General features: G+C 49.4%; 1 protein-coding gene across 1 annotated transcript in view; it reads right to left on the bottom strand.

Annotated features, from left to right (window-relative positions):
- Positions 1–11,004, bottom strand: part of LOC144955007 (ubiquitin-like domain-containing CTD phosphatase 1) — a 24,197-nt gene extending 13,193 nt beyond the window's left edge. Inside the window, exon 1 of the mRNA XM_078885362.1 lies at positions 10,859–11,004. Coding sequence (XP_078741488.1) covers positions 10,859–10,922 — 64 coding nt within the window. The 5' untranslated portion in view covers positions 10,923–11,004. The remainder of the gene's footprint in view (positions 1–10,858) is intronic.
- Positions 11,005–18,477: the final 7,473 nt, after the last annotated feature.

Here is an 18,477-nt window from a genome sequence, read left to right on the forward strand (position 1 = left end):
GCGTGTCGGTGAGTGAGTGGGTGAGTGAGTGAGTGAGTGGGTGAGTGAGTGTATGAGTGTATGAGTGACTGAGTGTATGAGTGAGTGGTTGAGCGAGTGGGTGAGTGGTGAGTGGGTGAGTTACTCACACCAGATGGCGATGTCGTAGTGAGTGTGTGGGTGAGTGTATGAGTGAGTGAGTGAGTGTATGAGTGAGTGGGTGAGTGAGTAAGTGAGTGTATGAGTGAGTGGGTGTGTGAGTGAGTGAGTGAGTGAGTGAGTGAGTGAGTGGGTGAGTGACTGAGTGAGTGTGTGAGTGAGTGAGTGTGTGAGTGAGTGAGTGTGTGAGTGAGTGAGTGTATGAGTGAGTGGGTGAGTGACTGAGTGAGTGTGTGAGTGAGTGAGTGTGTGAGTGAGTGAGTGGGTGGGTGAGTGAGTGAGTGAGCGAGCGAGTGAGTGACTGGGTGAGTAGGTGAGTGTATGAGTGAGTGGGTGAGTGGGTGTGTGAGTGACTGAGTGAGTGAGTGAGTGAGTGTGTGAGTGAGTGAGTGGGTGTGTGAGTGAGTGAGTGAGTGAGTGAGTGAGTGAGTGGGTGAGTGACTGAGTGAGTGTGTGAGTGAGTGAGTGTGTGAGTGAGTGAGTGTGTGAGTGAGTGAGTGGGTGTGTGAGTGAGTGAGTGAGTGAGTGAGTGAGTGGGTGAGTGACTGAGTGAGTGTGTGAGTGAGTGAGTGAGTGAGTGAGTGTGTGAGTGAGTGAGTGGGTGTGTGAGTGAGTGAGTGAGTGAGTGAGTGAGTGAGTGGGTGAGTGACTGAGTGGGTGAGTGAGTAAGTGAGTGTATGAGTGAGTGGGTGTGTGAGTGAGTGAGTGAGTGAGTGAGTGGGTGAGTGACTGAGTGAGTGTGTGAGTGAGTGAGTGTGTGAGTGAGTGAGTGTGTGAGTGAGTGAGTGTATGAGTGAGTGGGTGAGTGACTGAGTGAGTGTGTGAGTGAGTGAGTGTGTGAGTGAGTGAGTGGGTGGGTGAGTGAGTGAGTGAGCGAGCGAGTGAGTGACTGGGTGAGTAGGTGAGTGTATGAGTCAGTGGGTGAGTGGGTGAGTGCGTGAGTGGGTGAGTGAGTGAGTGTATGAGTGAGTGAGTGGATGAGTGAGTAAGTGAGTGGGTGAGTGAGTGAGTGTATGAGTGAGTGAGTGAGTGTATGAGTGAGTGTATGAGTGAGTGAGTGGGTGAGTGAGTGTATGAGTGAGTGAGTGTATGAGTGAGTGTATGAGTGAGTGAGTGGGTGAGTGAGTGTATGAGTGAGTGAGTGTATGAGTGAGTGTATGAGTGAGTGAGTGTATGAGTGAGTGTATGAGTGAGTGAGTGTATGAGTGAGTGAGTGTATAAGTGAGTGAGTGTATGAGTGTGTGAGTGAGTGTGTGAGTGAGTGAGTGTATGAGTGAGTGTATGAGTGAGTGAGTGGGTGAGTGAGTGTATGAGTGAGTGAGTGTATGAGTGAGTGTATGAGTGAGTGAGTGGGTGAGTGAGTGTATGAGTGAGTGAGTGTATGAGTGAGTGTATGAGTGCGTGAGTGGGTGAGTGAGTGTATGAGTGAGTGTATGAGTGAGTGAGTGAGTGTATGAGTGAGTGAGTGGGTGAGTGAGTGTATGAGTGAGTGAGTGTATGAGTGAGTGAGTGTATGAGTGAGTGTATGAGTGAGTGTATGAGTGAGTGAGTGAGTGGGTGAGTGAGTGTGTGAGTGTGTGGGTGAGTGAGTGTATGAGTGTGTGAGTGACTGAGTGAGTGAGTGTGTGAGTGAGTGAGTGGGTGAGTGAGTGTATGAGTGAGTGTATGAGTGAGTGTATGAGTGAGTGTATGAGTGAGTGAGTGAGTGTGTGAGTGGGTGTATGAGTGAGTGTATGAGTGAGTGTATGAGTGAGTGAGTGTATGAGTGAGTGGGTGAGTGAGTGTATGAGTGAGTGAGTGTATGAGTGAGTGAGTGGGTGAGTGAGTGTATGAGTGAGTGGGTGTATGAGTGAGTGTATGAGTGAGTGTATGAGTGAGTGAGTGTATGAGTGAGTGAGTGTATGAGTGAGTGAGTGTATGAGTGAGTGAGTGTATGAGTGAGTGAGTGAGTGTATGAGTGAGTGTATGAGTGAGTGAGTGTATGAGTGAGTGAGTGAGTGTATGAGTGAGTGTATGAGTGAGTGAGTGTATGAGTGAGTGAGTGAGTGTATGAGTGAGTGTATGAGAGAGTGAGTGTATGAGTGAGTGAGTGAGTGTATGAGTGAGTGTATGAGAGAGTGAGTGTATGAGTGAGTGAGTGAGTGTATGAGTGAGTGTATGAGTGAGTGAGTGTATGAGTGAGTGTATGAGTGAGTGTATGAGTGAGTGTATGAGTGAGTGAGTGTATGAGTGAGTGAGTGAGTGTATGAGTGAGTGAGTGGGTGAGTGAGTGTATGAGTGAGTGAGTGTATGAGTGAGTGAGTGAGTGTATGAGTGAGTGAGTGTATGAGTGAGTGAGTGTATGAGTGAGTGAGTGAGTGTATGAGTGAGTGTATGAGTGAGTGAGTGTATGAGTGAGTGAGTGAGTGTATGAGTGAGTGTATGAGTGAGTGAGTGTATGAGTGAGTGAGTGAGTGTATGAGTGAGTGAGTGTATGAGTGAGTGAGTGTATGAGTGAGTGAGTGAGTGTATGAGTGAGTGTATGAGTGAGTGTATGAGTGAGTGAGTGTATGAGTGAGTGAGTGTATGAGTGAGTGAGTGAGTGTATGAGTGAGTGAGTGAGTGTATGAGTGAGTGAGTGTGTGAGTGGGTGTATGAGTGAGTGTATGAGTGAGTGTATGAGTGAGTGAGTGTATGAGTGAGTGTATGAGTGAGTGGGTGAGTGAGTGTATGAGTGAGTGTATGAGTGAGTGGGTGAGTGAGTGCATGAGAGAGTGAGTGTATGAGTGAGTGAGTGAGTGTGTGAGTGGGTGTATGAGTGAGTGTATGAGTGAGTGTATGAGTGAGTGAGTGTATGAGTGAGTGAGTGAGTGTATGAGTGAGTGTGTGTATGAGTGAGTGAGTGTATGAGTGAGTGAGTGTATGAGTGAGTGAGTGGTGAGTGAGTGTATGAGTGAGTGAGTGTATGAGTGAGTGAGTGTATGAGTGAGTGAGTGTATGAGTGAGTGAGTGAGTGTATGAGTGAGTGAGTGTATGAGTGAGTGAGTGTATGAGTGAGTGAGTGTATGAGTGAGTGTATGAGTGAGTGAGTGTATGAGTGAGTGAGTGAGTGTATGATTGAGTGAGTAGCTGAGTGAGTGAGTGAGTGTGTGAGTGAGTGAGTGAGTGAGTGGGTGAGTGAGTGTATGAGTGAGTGAGTGAGTGTATGAGTGAGTGAGTGAGTGAGTGGGTGTATGAGTGAGTGAGTGTATGAGTGAGTGAGTGAGTGTATGAGTGAGTGAGTGAGTGAGTGGGTGAGTGAGTGTGTGAGTGTGTGGGTGAGTGAGTGTATGAGTGAGTGAGTATATGAGTGAGTGAGTGTATGAGTGAGTGAGTGAGTGTATGAGTGAGTGAGTGAGTGAGTGTGTGAGTGTATGAGTGAGTGAGTGTATGAGTGAGTGAGTGTATGAGTGAGTGAGTGTATGAGTGAGTGAGTGAGTGTACGAGTGAGTGAGTGAGTGAGTGTGTGAGTGTATGAGTGAGTGAGTGTATGAGTGAGTGAGTGAGTGTGTGAGTGTATGAGTGAGTGAGTGTATGAGTGAGTGAGTGTATGAGTGAGTGAGTGTATGAGTGAGTGAGTGAGTGAGTGTGTGAGTGTGTGAGTGGGTGTATGAGTGAGTGTATGAGTGAGTGTATGAGTGAGTGAGTGTATGAGTGAGTGGGTGAGTGAGTGTATGAGTGAGTGTATGAGTGAGTGGGTGAGTGAGTGTATGAGTGAGTGAGTGAGTGGGTGAGTGAGTGTATGAGTGAGTGTATGAGTGAGTGTATGAGAGAGTGAGTGTATGAGTGAGTGTATGAGTGAGTGAGTGTATGAGTGAGTAAGTGTATGAGTGAGTGAGTGTATGAGTGAGTGTATGAGTGAGTGAGTGTATGAGTGAGTGAGTGAGTGTATGAGTGAGTGAGTGTATGAGTGAGTGAGTGTATGAGAGAGTGAGTGTATGAGTGAGTGTATGAGTGAGTGAGTGTATGAGTGAGTGAGTGAGTGTATGAGTGAGTGAGTGTATGAGTGAGTGAGTGGGTGAGTGAGTGTATGAGTGAGTGAGTGTATGAGTGAGTGAGTGTATGAGTGAGTGAGTGTGTGAGTGAGTGAGTGGGTGAGTGAGTGTATGAGTGAGTGAGTGTATGAGTGAGTGCGTGAGTGTATGAGTGAGTGAGTGAGTGTATGAGTGAGTGTATGAGTGAGTGAGTGTATGAGTGAGTGAGTGAGTGTATGAGTGAGTGTATGAGTGAGTGAGTGTATGAGTGAGTGAGTGAGTGAGTGTATGAGTGAGTGAGTGTATGAGTGAGTGAGTGTATGAGTGAGTGAGTGAGTGTATGAGTGAGTGTATGAGTGAGTGAGTGTATGAGTGAGTGAGTGAGTGTATGAGTGAGTGTATGAGTGAGTGAGTGAGTGAGTGTATGAGTGAGTGAGTGTATGAGTGAGTGTATGAGTGAGTGGGTGAGTGAGTGTATGAGTGAGTGTATGAGTGAGTGGGTGAGTGAGTGTATGAGAGAGTGAGTGTATGAGTGAGTGAGTGAGTGAGTGTATGAGTGAGTGAGTGAGTGTATGAGTGAGTGAGTGTATGAGTGAGTGAGTGAGTGTATGAGTGAGTGAGTGGGTGAGTGAGTGTATGAGTGAGTGAGTGTATGAGTGAGTGAGTGAGTGTATGAGTGAGTGAGTGGGTGAGTGAGTGTATGCGTGAGTGTGTGTATGAGTGAGTGAGTGAGTGTATGAGTGAGTGAGTGAGTGTATGAGTGAGTGTATGAGTGAGTGGGTGAGTGAGTGTATGAGTGAGTGAGTGTATGAGTGAGTGAGTGAGTGTATGAGTGAGTGTATGAGTGAGTGAGTGTACGAGTGAGTGAATGAGTGAGTGAGTGTATGAGTGGGTGAGTGAGTGTATGAGTGAGTGAGTGTATGAGTGAGTGTACGAGTGAGTGAATGAGTGAGTGAGTGTATGAGTGAGTGAGTGTATGAGTGAGTGAGTGTATGAGTGAGTGTATGAGTGAGTGAGTGAGTGTATGAGTGAGTGAGTGTATGAGTGAGTGAGTGAGTGTATGAGTGAGTGAGTGTATGAGTGAGTGAGTGTATGAGTGAGTGTATGAGTGAGTGAGTGAGTGTATGAGTGAGTGAGTGTATGAGTGAGTGTGTGTATGAGTGAGTGAGTGTATGAGTGAGTGAGTGTATGAGTGAGTGAGTGTATGAGTGAGTGAGTGTATGAGTGAGTGAGTGAGTGTATGAGTGAGTGAGTGAGTGTATGAGTGAGTGTGTGAGTGAGTGAGTGTATGAGTGGGTGAGTGAGTGTATGAGAGAGTGAGTGTATGAGTGAGTGAGTGTATGATTGAGTGAGTGTGTGAGTGAGTGAGTGTATGAGTGAGTGAGTGTATGAGTGAGTGTATGAGTGAGTGAGTGTATGAGTGAGTGAGTGTATGAGTGAGTGAGTGTATGAGTGAGTGAGTGTATGAGTGAGTGAGTGTATGAGTGTGTGTGTGAGTGAGTGAGTGTATGAGTGAGTGAGTGTGTGAGTGAGTGTATGAGTGAGTGAGTGTATGAGTGAGTGAGTGAATGAGTGAGTGAGTGGGTGAGTGAGTGAGTGTATGAGTGAGTGTATGAGTGAGTGAGTGTATGAGTGGGTGAGTGAGTGTATGAGAGAGTGAGTGTATGAGTGAGTGTATGAGTGAGTGAGTGAGTGTATGAGTGAGTGTGTGAGTGAGTGAGTGAGTGTATGAGTGAGTGAGTGTATGAGTGAGTGTATGAGTGAGTGTATGAGTGAGTGAGTGTATGAGTGAGTGAGTGTATGAGTGAGTGTATGAGTGAGTGAGTGTATGAGTGAGTGAGTGTATGAGTGAGTGTATGAGTGAGTGAGTGAGTGTATGAGTGAGTGAGTGTATGAGTGAGTGAGTGAGTGTATGAGTGAGTGAGTGTATGAGTGAGTGAGTGTATGAGTGAGTGTGTGAGTGAGTGAGTGAGTGGGTGAGTGAGTGGGTGAGTGAGTGTATGAGTGAGTGGGTGAGTGAGTGGGTGAGTGAGTGTATGAGTGTATGAGTGAGTGAGTGTATGATTGAGTGAGTGTATGAGTGAGTGTATGAGTGAGTGAGTGAGTGTATGAGTGAGTGTGTGAGTGAGTGAGTGAGTGTATGAGTGAGTGAGTGTATGAGTGAGTGAGTGTATGAGTGAGTGAGTGTATGAGTGAGTGAGTGTATGAGTGAGTGAGTGTATGAGTGAGTGAGTGTATGAGTGAGTGAGTGTATGAGTGAGTGAGTGTATGAGTGAGTGAGTGAGTGTATGAGTGAGTGTATGAGTGAGTGAGTGTGTGAGTGAGTGTGTGAGTGTGTGAGTGAGTGTATGAGTGAGTGAGTGTATGAGTGAGTGAGTGAATGAGTGAGTGTATGAGTGAGTGAGTGTATGAGTGAGTGTATGAGTGAGTGAGTGTATGAGTGGGTGAGTGAGTGTATGAGAGAGTGAGTGTATGAGTGAGTGAGTGTATGATTGAGTGAGTGTATGAGTGAGTGTATGAGTGAGTGAGTGAGTGTATGAGTGAGTGTGTGAGTGAGTGAGTGAGTGTATGAGTGAGTGAGTGTATGAGTGAGTGTATGAGTGAGTGAGTGGGTGAGTGAGTGTATGAGTGAGTGTGTGTATGAGTGAGTGAGTGTATGAGTGAGTGAGTGTATGAGTGAGTGTATGAGTGAGTGAGTGAGTGTATGAGTGAGTGTATGAGTGAGTGAGTGTATGAGTGAGTGAGTGAGTGTATGAGTGAGTGTATGAGTGAGTGAGTGAGTGTATGAGTGAGTGTATGAGTGAGTGAGTGAGTGTATGAGTGAGTGTATGAGTGAGTGAGTGAGTGTATGAGTGAGTGTATGAGTGAGTGAGTGAGTGTATGAGTGAGTGTATGAGTGAGTGAGTGTATGATTGAGTGAGTGTATGAGTGAGTGTATGAGTGAGTGAGTGAGTGTATGAGTGAGTGTGTGAGTGAGTGAGTGAGTGTATGAGTGAGTGAGTGTATGAGTGAGTGTATGAGTGAGTGAGGGTGAGTGAGTGTATGAGTGAGTGTGTGTATGAGTGAGTGAGTGTATGAGTGAGTGAGTGTATGAGTGAGTGTATGAGTGAGTGAGTGAGTGTATGAGTGAGTGTATGAGTGAGTGAGTGTATGAGTGAGTGAGTGAGTGTATGAGTGAGTGTATGAGTGAGTGAGTGAGTGTATGAGTGAGTGTATGAGTGAGTGAGTGAGTGTATGAGTGAGTGTATGAGTGAGTGAGTGTATGAGTGAGTAAGTGTATGAGTGAGTGAGTGTATGAGTGAGTGTATGAGTGAGTGAGTGTATGAGTGAGTGAGTGAGTGTATGAGTGAGTGAGTGTATGAGTGAGTGAGTGTATGAGTGAGTGAGTGTATGAGTGAGTGTATGAGTGAGTGAGTGTATGAGTGAGTGAGTGAGTGTATGAGTGAGTGAGTGTATGAGTGAGTGAGTGGGTGAGTGAGTGTATGAGTGAGTGAGTGTATGAGTGAGTGAGTGTATGAGTGAGTGAGTGTGTGAGTGAGTGAGTGGGTGAGTGAGTGTATGAGTGAGTGAGTGTATGAGTGAGTGAGTGAGTGTATGAGTGAGTGAGTGAGTGTATGAGTGAGTGTATGAGTGAGTGAGTGTATGAGTGAGTGAGTGAGTGTATGAGTGAGTGTAATGAGTGAGTGAGTGTATGAGTGAGTGAGTGAGTGAGTGTATGAGTGAGTGAGTGTATGAGTGAGTGAGTGTATGAGTGAGTGAGTGAGTGTATGAGTGAGTGTATGAGTGAGTGAGTGTATGAGTGAGTGAGTGAGTGTATGAGTGAGTGTATGAGTGAGTGAGTGAGTGAGTGTATGAGTGAGTGAGTGTATGAGTGAGTGTATGAGTGAGTGGGTGAGTGAGTGTATGAGTGAGTGTATGAGTGAGTGGGTGAGTGAGTGTATGAGAGAGTGAGTGTATGAGTGAGTGAGTGAGTGTATGAGTGAGTGAGTGAGTGTATGAGTGAGTGAGTGTATGAGTGAGTGAGTGAGTGTATGAGTGAGTGAGTGGGTGAGTGAGTGTATGAGTGAGTGAGTGTATGAGTGAGTGAGTGAGTGTATGAGTGAGTGAGTGGGTGAGTGAGTGTATGCGTGAGTGTGTGTATGAGTGAGTGAGTGAGTGTATGAGTGAGTGAGTGAGTGTATGAGTGAGTGTATGAGTGAGTGGGTGAGTGAGTGTATGAGTGAGTGAGTGTATGAGTGAGTGAGTGAGTGTATGAGTGAGTGTATGAGTGAGTGAGTGTACGAGTGAGTGAATGAGTGAGTGAGTGTATGAGTGGGTGAGTGAGTGTATGAGTGAGTGAGTGTATGAGTGAGTGTACGAGTGAGTGAATGAGTGAGTGAGTGTATGAGTGAGTGAGTGTATGAGTGAGTGAGTGTATGAGTGAGTGTATGAGTGAGTGAGTGAGTGTATGAGTGAGTGAGTGTATGAGTGAGTGAGTGAGTGTATGAGTGAGTGAGTGTATGAGTGAGTGAGTGTATGAGTGAGTGTATGAGTGAGTGAGTGAGTGTATGAGTGAGTGAGTGTATGAGTGAGTGTGTGTATGAGTGAGTGAGTGTATGAGTGAGTGAGTGTATGAGTGAGTGAGTGTATGAGTGAGTGAGTGTATGAGTGAGTGAGTGAGTGTATGAGTGAGTGAGTGAGTGTATGAGTGAGTGTGTGAGTGAGTGAGTGTATGAGTGGGTGAGTGAGTGTATGAGAGAGTGAGTGTATGAGTGAGTGAGTGTATGATTGAGTGAGTGTATGAGTGAGTGTATGAGTGAGTGAGTGTATGAGTGAGTGAGTGTATGAGTGAGTGAGTGTATGAGTGAGTGAGTGTATGAGTGAGTGAGTGTATGAGTGTGTGTGTGAGTGAGTGAGTGTATGAGTGAGTGAGTGTGTGAGTGAGTGTATGAGTGAGTGAGTGTATGAGTGAGTGAGTGAATGAGTGAGTGAGTGGGTGAGTGAGTGAGTGTATGAGTGAGTGTATGAGTGAGTGAGTGTATGAGTGGGTGAGTGAGTGTATGAGAGAGTGAGTGTATGAGTGAGTGTATGAGTGAGTGAGTGAGTGTATGAGTGAGTGTGTGAGTGAGTGAGTGAGTGTATGAGTGAGTGAGTGTATGAGTGAGTGTATGAGTGAGTGTATGAGTGAGTGAGTGTATGAGTGAGTGAGTGTATGAGTGAGTGTATGAGTGAGTGAGTGTATGAGTGAGTGAGTGTATGAGTGAGTGTATGAGTGAGTGAGTGAGTGTATGAGTGAGTGAGTGTATGAGTGAGTGAGTGAGTGTATGAGTGAGTGAGTGTATGAGTGAGTGAGTGTATGAGTGAGTGTGTGAGTGAGTGAGTGAGTGGGTGAGTGAGTGGGTGAGTGAGTGTATGAGTGAGTGGGTGAGTGAGTGGGTGAGTGAGTGTATGAGTGTATGAGTGAGTGAGTGTATGATTGAGTGAGTGTATGAGTGAGTGTATGAGTGAGTGAGTGAGTGTATGAGTGAGTGTGTGAGTGAGTGAGTGAGTGTATGAGTGAGTGAGTGTATGAGTGAGTGAGTGTATGAGTGAGTGAGTGTATGAGTGAGTGAGTGTATGAGTGAGTGAGTGTATGAGTGAGTGAGTGTATGAGTGAGTGAGTGTATGAGTGAGTGAGTGTATGAGTGAGTGAGTGAGTGTATGAGTGAGTGTATGAGTGAGTGAGTGTGTGAGTGAGTGTGTGAGTGTGTGAGTGAGTGTATGAGTGAGTGAGTGTATGAGTGAGTGAGTGAATGAGTGAGTGTATGAGTGAGTGAGTGTATGAGTGAGTGTATGAGTGAGTGAGTGTATGAGTGGGTGAGTGAGTGTATGAGAGAGTGAGTGTATGAGTGAGTGAGTGTATGATTGAGTGAGTGTATGAGTGAGTGTATGAGTGAGTGAGTGTATGAGTGAGTGTGTGAGTGAGTGAGTGAGTGTATGAGTGAGTGAGTGTATGAGTGAGTGTATGAGTGAGTGAGTGGGTGAGTGAGTGTATGAGTGAGTGTGTGTATGAGTGAGTGAGTGTATGAGTGAGTGAGTGTATGAGTGAGTGTATGAGTGAGTGAGTGAGTGTATGAGTGAGTGTATGAGTGAGTGAGTGTATGAGTGAGTGAGTGAGTGTATGAGTGAGTGTATGAGTGAGTGAGTGAGTGTATGAGTGAGTGTATGAGTGAGTGAGTGAGTGTATGAGTGAGTGTATGAGTGAGTGAGTGAGTGTATGAGTGAGTGTATGAGTGAGTGAGTGAGTGTATGAGTGAGTGTATGAGTGAGTGAGTGTATGATTGAGTGAGTGTATGAGTGAGTGTATGAGTGAGTGAGTGAGTGTATGAGTGAGTGTGTGAGTGAGTGAGTGAGTGTATGAGTGAGTGAGTGTATGAGTGAGTGTATGAGTGAGTGAGTGGGTGAGTGAGTGTATGAGTGAGTGTGTGTATGAGTGAGTGAGTGTATGAGTGAGTGAGTGTATGAGTGAGTGTATGAGTGAGTGAGTGAGTGTATGAGTGAGTGTATGAGTGAGTGAGTGTATGAGTGAGTGAGTGAGTGTATGAGTGAGTGTATGAGTGAGTGAGTGAGTGTATGAGTGAGTGTATGAGTGAGTGAGTGAGTGTATGAGTGAGTGTATGAGTGAGTGTATGAGTGAGTGAGTGTATGAGTGAGTGAGTGTATGAGTGAGTGAGTGAGTGAGTGTATGAGTGAGTGGGTGGGCTACTCACACCAGATGGCGATGTCGTAGTGAGTGTACGCATCGGTGAGGAACTCGTGCAGAAACGGACGCATCAGCTCCTGGCCGCTCTCAGCACACGATTTGTGGTCTAGACAGAGAACACTCACCACTCACTCACCACTCACTCACCACTCACTCACCACTCACTCACTCACTCAGTCACTCACTCATACACTCACTCACTCATACACTCACTCACCCACTCACTCACTTACTAATACACTCACTCACTCACCCACGCGTACAATCACTCACTCACTCATACACTCACTCACCCACTCACCCACTCACCCACCTACTCACTCACTCACCCACTCACTCATACACTCACTCACTCACTAATACACTCACTCACTCACACACTCACCACTCACACACTCACTCACTCACACACTCACTCACCCACTCACCCACTCACTCACCCACTCACCCACTCACCCACCTACTCACTCACTCACCCACTCACTCATACACTCACTCACTCACTAATACACTCACTCACTCACACACTCACCACTCACACACTCACTCACTCACACACTCACTCACCCACTCACCCACTCACTCACCCACTCACCCACTCACCCACCTACTCACTCACTCACCACGCACTCAGCCACTCACTCACTCATACACTCACTCACTCACTCACTCATACACTCACTCACTCGCTCATACACTCACTCACTCATACACTCATACACTCACTCACTCATACACTCACTCACCCACTCACCCACTCACTCACTCACCCACTCACTCATACACTCACTCACTTACTAATACACTCACTCACTCACCCACGCGTACAATCACTCACTCACTCATACACCCACTCACCCACTCACCCACTCACCCACCTACTCACTCACTCACCCACTCACTCACTCACTAATACACTCACTCACTCACTCACCCACGCGTACAATCACTCACTCACTCATACACTCACTCACCCACTCACCCACTCACCCACTCACCCACCTACTCACTCACTCACCCACTCACTAATACACTCACTCACTCACACACTCACCACTCACACACTCACTCACTCACACACTCACTCACCCACTCACCCACTCACCCACCTACTCACTCACTCACCCACTCACTCATACACTCACTCACTCACTAATACACTCACTCACTCACTCACCCACGCGTACAATCACTCACTCACTCATACACTCACTCACCCACTCACCCACTCACCCACCTACTCACTCACTCACCCACTCACTCATACACTCACTCACTCACTCACCCACGCGTACAATCACTCACTCACTCACTCATACACTCACTCACCCACTCACCCACCTACTCACTCACTCACCCACTCACTCATACACTCACTCACTCACTAATACACTCACTCACTCACACACTCACCACTCACACACTCACTCACTCACACACTCACTCACCCACTCACCCACTCACCCACCTACTCACTCACTCACCCACTCACTCATACACTCACTCACTCACACACTCACTCACTCACACACTCACTCACCCACTCACCCACTCACCCACCTACTCACTCACTCACCCACTCACTCACTCACCCACTCACTCACACACTCACTCACTCACTAATACACTCACTCACTCACTCACCCACGCGTACAATCACTCACTCACTCATACACTCACTCACCCACTCACCCACTCACCCACTCACCCACCTACTCACTCACTCACCCACTCACTCATACACTCACTCACTCACTAATACACTCACTCACTCACACACTCACCACTCACTCACACACTCACTCACCCACTCACCCACTCACCCACCTACTCACTCACTCACCCACTCACTCATACACTCACTCACTCACTAATACACTCACTCACTCACTCACCCACGCGTACAATCACTCACTCACTCACTCATACACTCACTCACCCACTCACCCACTCACCCACCTACTCACTCACTCACCCACTCACTCATACACTCACTCACTCACTAATACACTCACTCACTCACTCACCCACGCGTACAATCACTCACTCACTCACTCATACACTCACTCACCCACTCACCCACCTACTCACTCACTCACCCACTCACTCATACACTCACTCACTCACTAATACACTCACTCACTCACACACTCACCACTCACACACTCACTCACTCACACACTCACTCACCCACTCACCCACTCACCCACCTACTCACTCACTCACCCACTCACTCATACACTCACTCACTCACTAATACACTCACTCACTCACTCACCCACGCGTACAATCACTCACTCACTCATACACTCACTCACCCACTCACCCACTCACCCACCTACTCACTCACTCACCCACTCACTCATACACTCACTCACTCACTAATACACTCACTCACTCACTCACCCACGCGTACAATCACTCACTCACTCATACACTCACTCACCCACTCACCCACTCACCCACCTACTCACTCACTCACCCACTCACTCATACACTCACTCACTCACTAATACACTCACACACTCACTCACCCACGCGTACAATCACTCACTCACTCATACACTCACTCACCCACTCACCCACTCACCCACCTACTCACTCACTCACCCACTCACTCATACACTCACTCACTCACTAATACACTCACACACTCACTCACCCACGCGTACAATCACTCACTCACTCATACACTCACTCACCCACTCACCCACTCACCCACCTACTCACTCACTCACCCACTCACTCATACACTCACTCACTCACTAATACACTCACTCACCACTCACCCACCCACTCACTCATACACTCACTCACTCACTCATACACTCACTCACTCGCTCATACACTCACCCACTCACCCACTCGTACAATCACTCACTCACTCATACACTCACTCACCCACTCACCCACTCACTCACTCACCCACTCACTCACACACTCACTCACTTACTAATACACTCACTCACTCACTCACCCACGCGTACAATCACTCACTCACTCATACACTCACTCACCCACTCACCCACTCACCCACCTACTCACTCACTCACCCACTCACTCATACACTCACTCACTCACTCACTAATACACTCACTCACTCACACACTCACCACTCACTCACTCATACACTCACCCACTCACTCACTCACTCACACACTCACTCATACACTCACTCACTCACACACTCACCACTCACTCACTCATACACTCACCCACACACTCACTCACTCACTCACACACTCACTCATACACTCACCCACTCACTCACTCATACACTCACTCACTCACTCATACACTCACTCACACACTCACCACTCACTCACTCATACACTCACTCATACACTCACTCACACACTCACTCACACACTCACCACTCACTCACTCATACACTCACTCACTCACTCACTCACACACTCACCCACCTACTCACTCACTCACACACTCACTCACTCACACACTCACTCACTCACTCACCCACTCACTCACACACTCACTCACTCACTCACACACTCACTCACTCACCCACTCACTCACTCACACACTCACTCACTCACTCACACACTCACTCACTCACCCACTCACTCACTCACTCACACACTCACTCACTCACTCACACACTCACTCACTCACCCACTCACTCACCACTCACTCACTCACCCACTCACTCATACACTCACTCACTCACTAATACACTCACTCACTCACACACTCACCACTCACTCACACACTCACTCACACACTCACTCACTCATACACTCACCCACTCACTCACTCATACACTCACTCACTCACTCATACACTCACTCACACACTCACCACTCACTCACTCATACACTCACTCATACACTCACTCACACACTCACTCACTCACACACTCACCCACCTACTCACTCACTCACCCACTCACTCACTCACACACTCACTCACTCACACACTCACTCACTCACCCACTCACTCACTCACACACTCACTCACTCACCCACTCACTCACCACTCACTCACTCACTCACCCACTCACTCACCCACACACTCACTCACTCACTCACACACTCACTCACACACTCACTCACTCACTCACACACTCACTCACTCACTCATCCACCCACCCACCCCACTCACTCACCCCACCCACTCACCCACCCACTCACTCACCCACCCACTCACTCACCCACCCACTCACTCACTCTCACCCACCCACCCACTCACTCACCCACTCACTCACCCACTCACTCACCCACCCACCCACTCACTCACCCACTCACTCACCCACTCACTCACCCACCCACCCACCCACTCACTCACCCACTCACCCACCCACCCACTCACCCACTCACTCACTCACTCACCCACTCACACACTCACCCACCTACTCACTCACTCACCCACCCACTCACCCACTCACTCACTCACTCACCCACTCACCCACTCACACACTCACCCACCTACTCACTCACTCACCCACCCACTCACCCACTCACTCACTCACCCACCCACTCACCCACTCACTCACTCACTCACCCACTCACTCACTCACCCACCCACCCACTCACTCACCCACCCACTCACCCACTCACCCACCCACCCACTCACTCACCCACTCACTCACCCACTCACTCACCCACCCACCCACTCACTCACCCACTCACTCACCCACTCACTCACCCACCCACCCACTCACTCACCCACTCACCCACCCACCCACTCACCCACTCACTCACTCACTCACCACTCACACACCCACCCACTCACTCACTCACTCACCCACTCACTCACTCACTCACCCACTCACACACCCACCCACTCACTCACTCACTCACCACTCACACACCCACCCACTCACTCACTCACACACTCACTCACTCACCCACTCACTCACCCACCCACTCACTCACTCACACACTCACTCACTCACACACTCACTCATACACTCACTCACTCACACACTCACTCATACACTCACTCACTCACACACTCACTCATACACTCACTCACTCATACACTCACTCACCACCCACTCACTCACTCACACACTCACTCACTCACACACTCACTCACTCACTCACTCACCCACCCACTCACTCACCCACCCACTCACTCACTCACCCACCCACTCACTCACACACTCACCCACTCACCCACTCACCCACCCACTCACCCACCCACTCACCCACTCACCCACCCACTCACCCACTCACCCACCCACTCACCCACTCACTCACCCACTCACTCACCCACTCACCCACCCACTCACTCACTCACACACTCACTCACCACTCACACACCCACTCACTCACTCACTCACACACTCACTCACTCACCCACTCACTCACCCACCCACTCACTCACTCACACACTCACTCACTCACACACTCACTCATACACTCACTCACTCACACACTCACTCATACACTCACTCACTCACACACTCACTCATACACTCACTCACTCATACACTCACTCACCACCCACTCACTCACTCACACACTCACTCACTCACACACTCACTCACTCACTCACTCACCCACCCACTCACTCACCCACCCACTCACTCACTCACCCACCCACTCACTCACACACTCACCCACTCACCCACTCACCCACCCACTCACCCACCCACTCACCCACTCACCCACCCACTCACCCACTCACCCACCCACTCACCCACTCACTCACCCACTCACTCACCCACTCACCCACCCACTCACTCACTCACACACTCACTCACCACTCACACACCCACTCACTCACTCACTCACACACTCACTCACTCATACACTCACTCACTCACACACTCACTCATACACTCACTCACTCATACACTCACTCACCACCCACTCACTCACTCACACACTCACTCACTCACACACTCACTCACTCACTCACTCACCCACTCACTCACCCACCCACTCACTCACTCACCCACCCACTCACTCACACACTCACCCACTCACCCACTCACCCACCCACTCACCCACCCACTCACCCACTCACCCACCCACTCACCCACTCACCCACCCACTCACCCACTCACCCACCCACTCACCCACCCACTCACTCACTCACACACTCACTCACTCACACACTCACTCACCACTCACCCACCCACTCACCCACTCACCCACCCACTCACCCACTCACCCACCCACTCACCCACTCACTCACCCACTCACCCACCCACTCACCCACCCACTCACCCACTCACCCACCCACTCACCCACTCACCCACCCACTCACCCACTCACTCACCCACTCACTCACCCACTCACCCACCCACTCACTCACCCACTCACTCACTCACTCACACACTCACTCACTCACACACTCACTCACTCACTCACCCACCCACTCACTCACCCACCCACTCACTCACTCACCCACCCACTCACTCACACACTCACCCACTCACCCACTCACCCACCCACTCACCCACCCACTCACCCACTCACCCACCCACTCACCCACTCACCCACCCACTCACCCACTCACTCACTCACTCACACACTCACTCACTCACTCACTCACCCACCCACTCACTCACCCACCCACTCACTCACTCACCCACCCACTCACTCACCCACCCACTCACTCACACACTCACCCACTCACCCACTCACCCACCCACTCACCCACCCACTCACCCACTCACCCACCCACTCACCCACTCACCCACCCACTCACTCACCCACTCACTCACCCACTCACCCACCCACTCACTCACTCACACACTCACTCACCACTCACACACCCACTCACTCACTCACTCACACACTCACTCACTCATACACTCACTCACTCACACACTCACTCATACACTCACTCACTCATACACTCACTCACCACCCACTCACTCACTCACACACTCACTCACTCACACACTCACTCACTCACTCACTCACTCCACTCCACCTCACTCACCCACCCACTCACTCACTCACCCACCCACTCACTCACACACTCACCCACTCACCCACTCACCCACCCACTCACCCACCCACTCACCCACTCACCCACCCACTCACCCACTCACCCACCCACTCACCCACTCACTCACCCACTCACTCACCCACTCACCCACCCACTCACTCACTCACACACTCACTCACTCACACACTCACTCACCCACTCACCCACCCACTCACCCACTCACCCACCCACTCACCCACTCACCCACCCACTCACCCACTCACTCACCCACTCACTCACCCACTCACCCACCCACTCACCCACCCACTCACCCACTCACCCACCCACTCACCCACTCACCCACCCACTCACCCACTCACTCACCCACTCACTCACCCACTCACCCACCCACTCACTCACCCACTCACTCACTCACTCACACACTCACTCACTCACACACTCACTCACTCACTCACCCACCCACTCACTCACCCACCCACTCACTCACTCACCGACCCACTCACTCACACACTCACCCACTCACCCACTCACCCACCCACTCACCCACCCACTCACCCACTCACCCACCCACTCACCCACTCACCCACCCACTCACCCACTCACTCACCCACTCACTCACCCACTCACATCCACCCACTCACTCACACACTCACTCACTCACACACTCACTCACCCACTCACCCACCCCACTCACCCCAC

Source organism: Lampetra fluviatilis, unplaced genomic scaffold (assembly GCF_964198595.1).
Source record: "Lampetra fluviatilis unplaced genomic scaffold, kcLamFluv1.1 SCAFFOLD_747, whole genome shotgun sequence".
NCBI lineage: Eukaryota > Metazoa > Chordata > Hyperoartia > Petromyzontiformes > Petromyzontidae > Lampetra > Lampetra fluviatilis.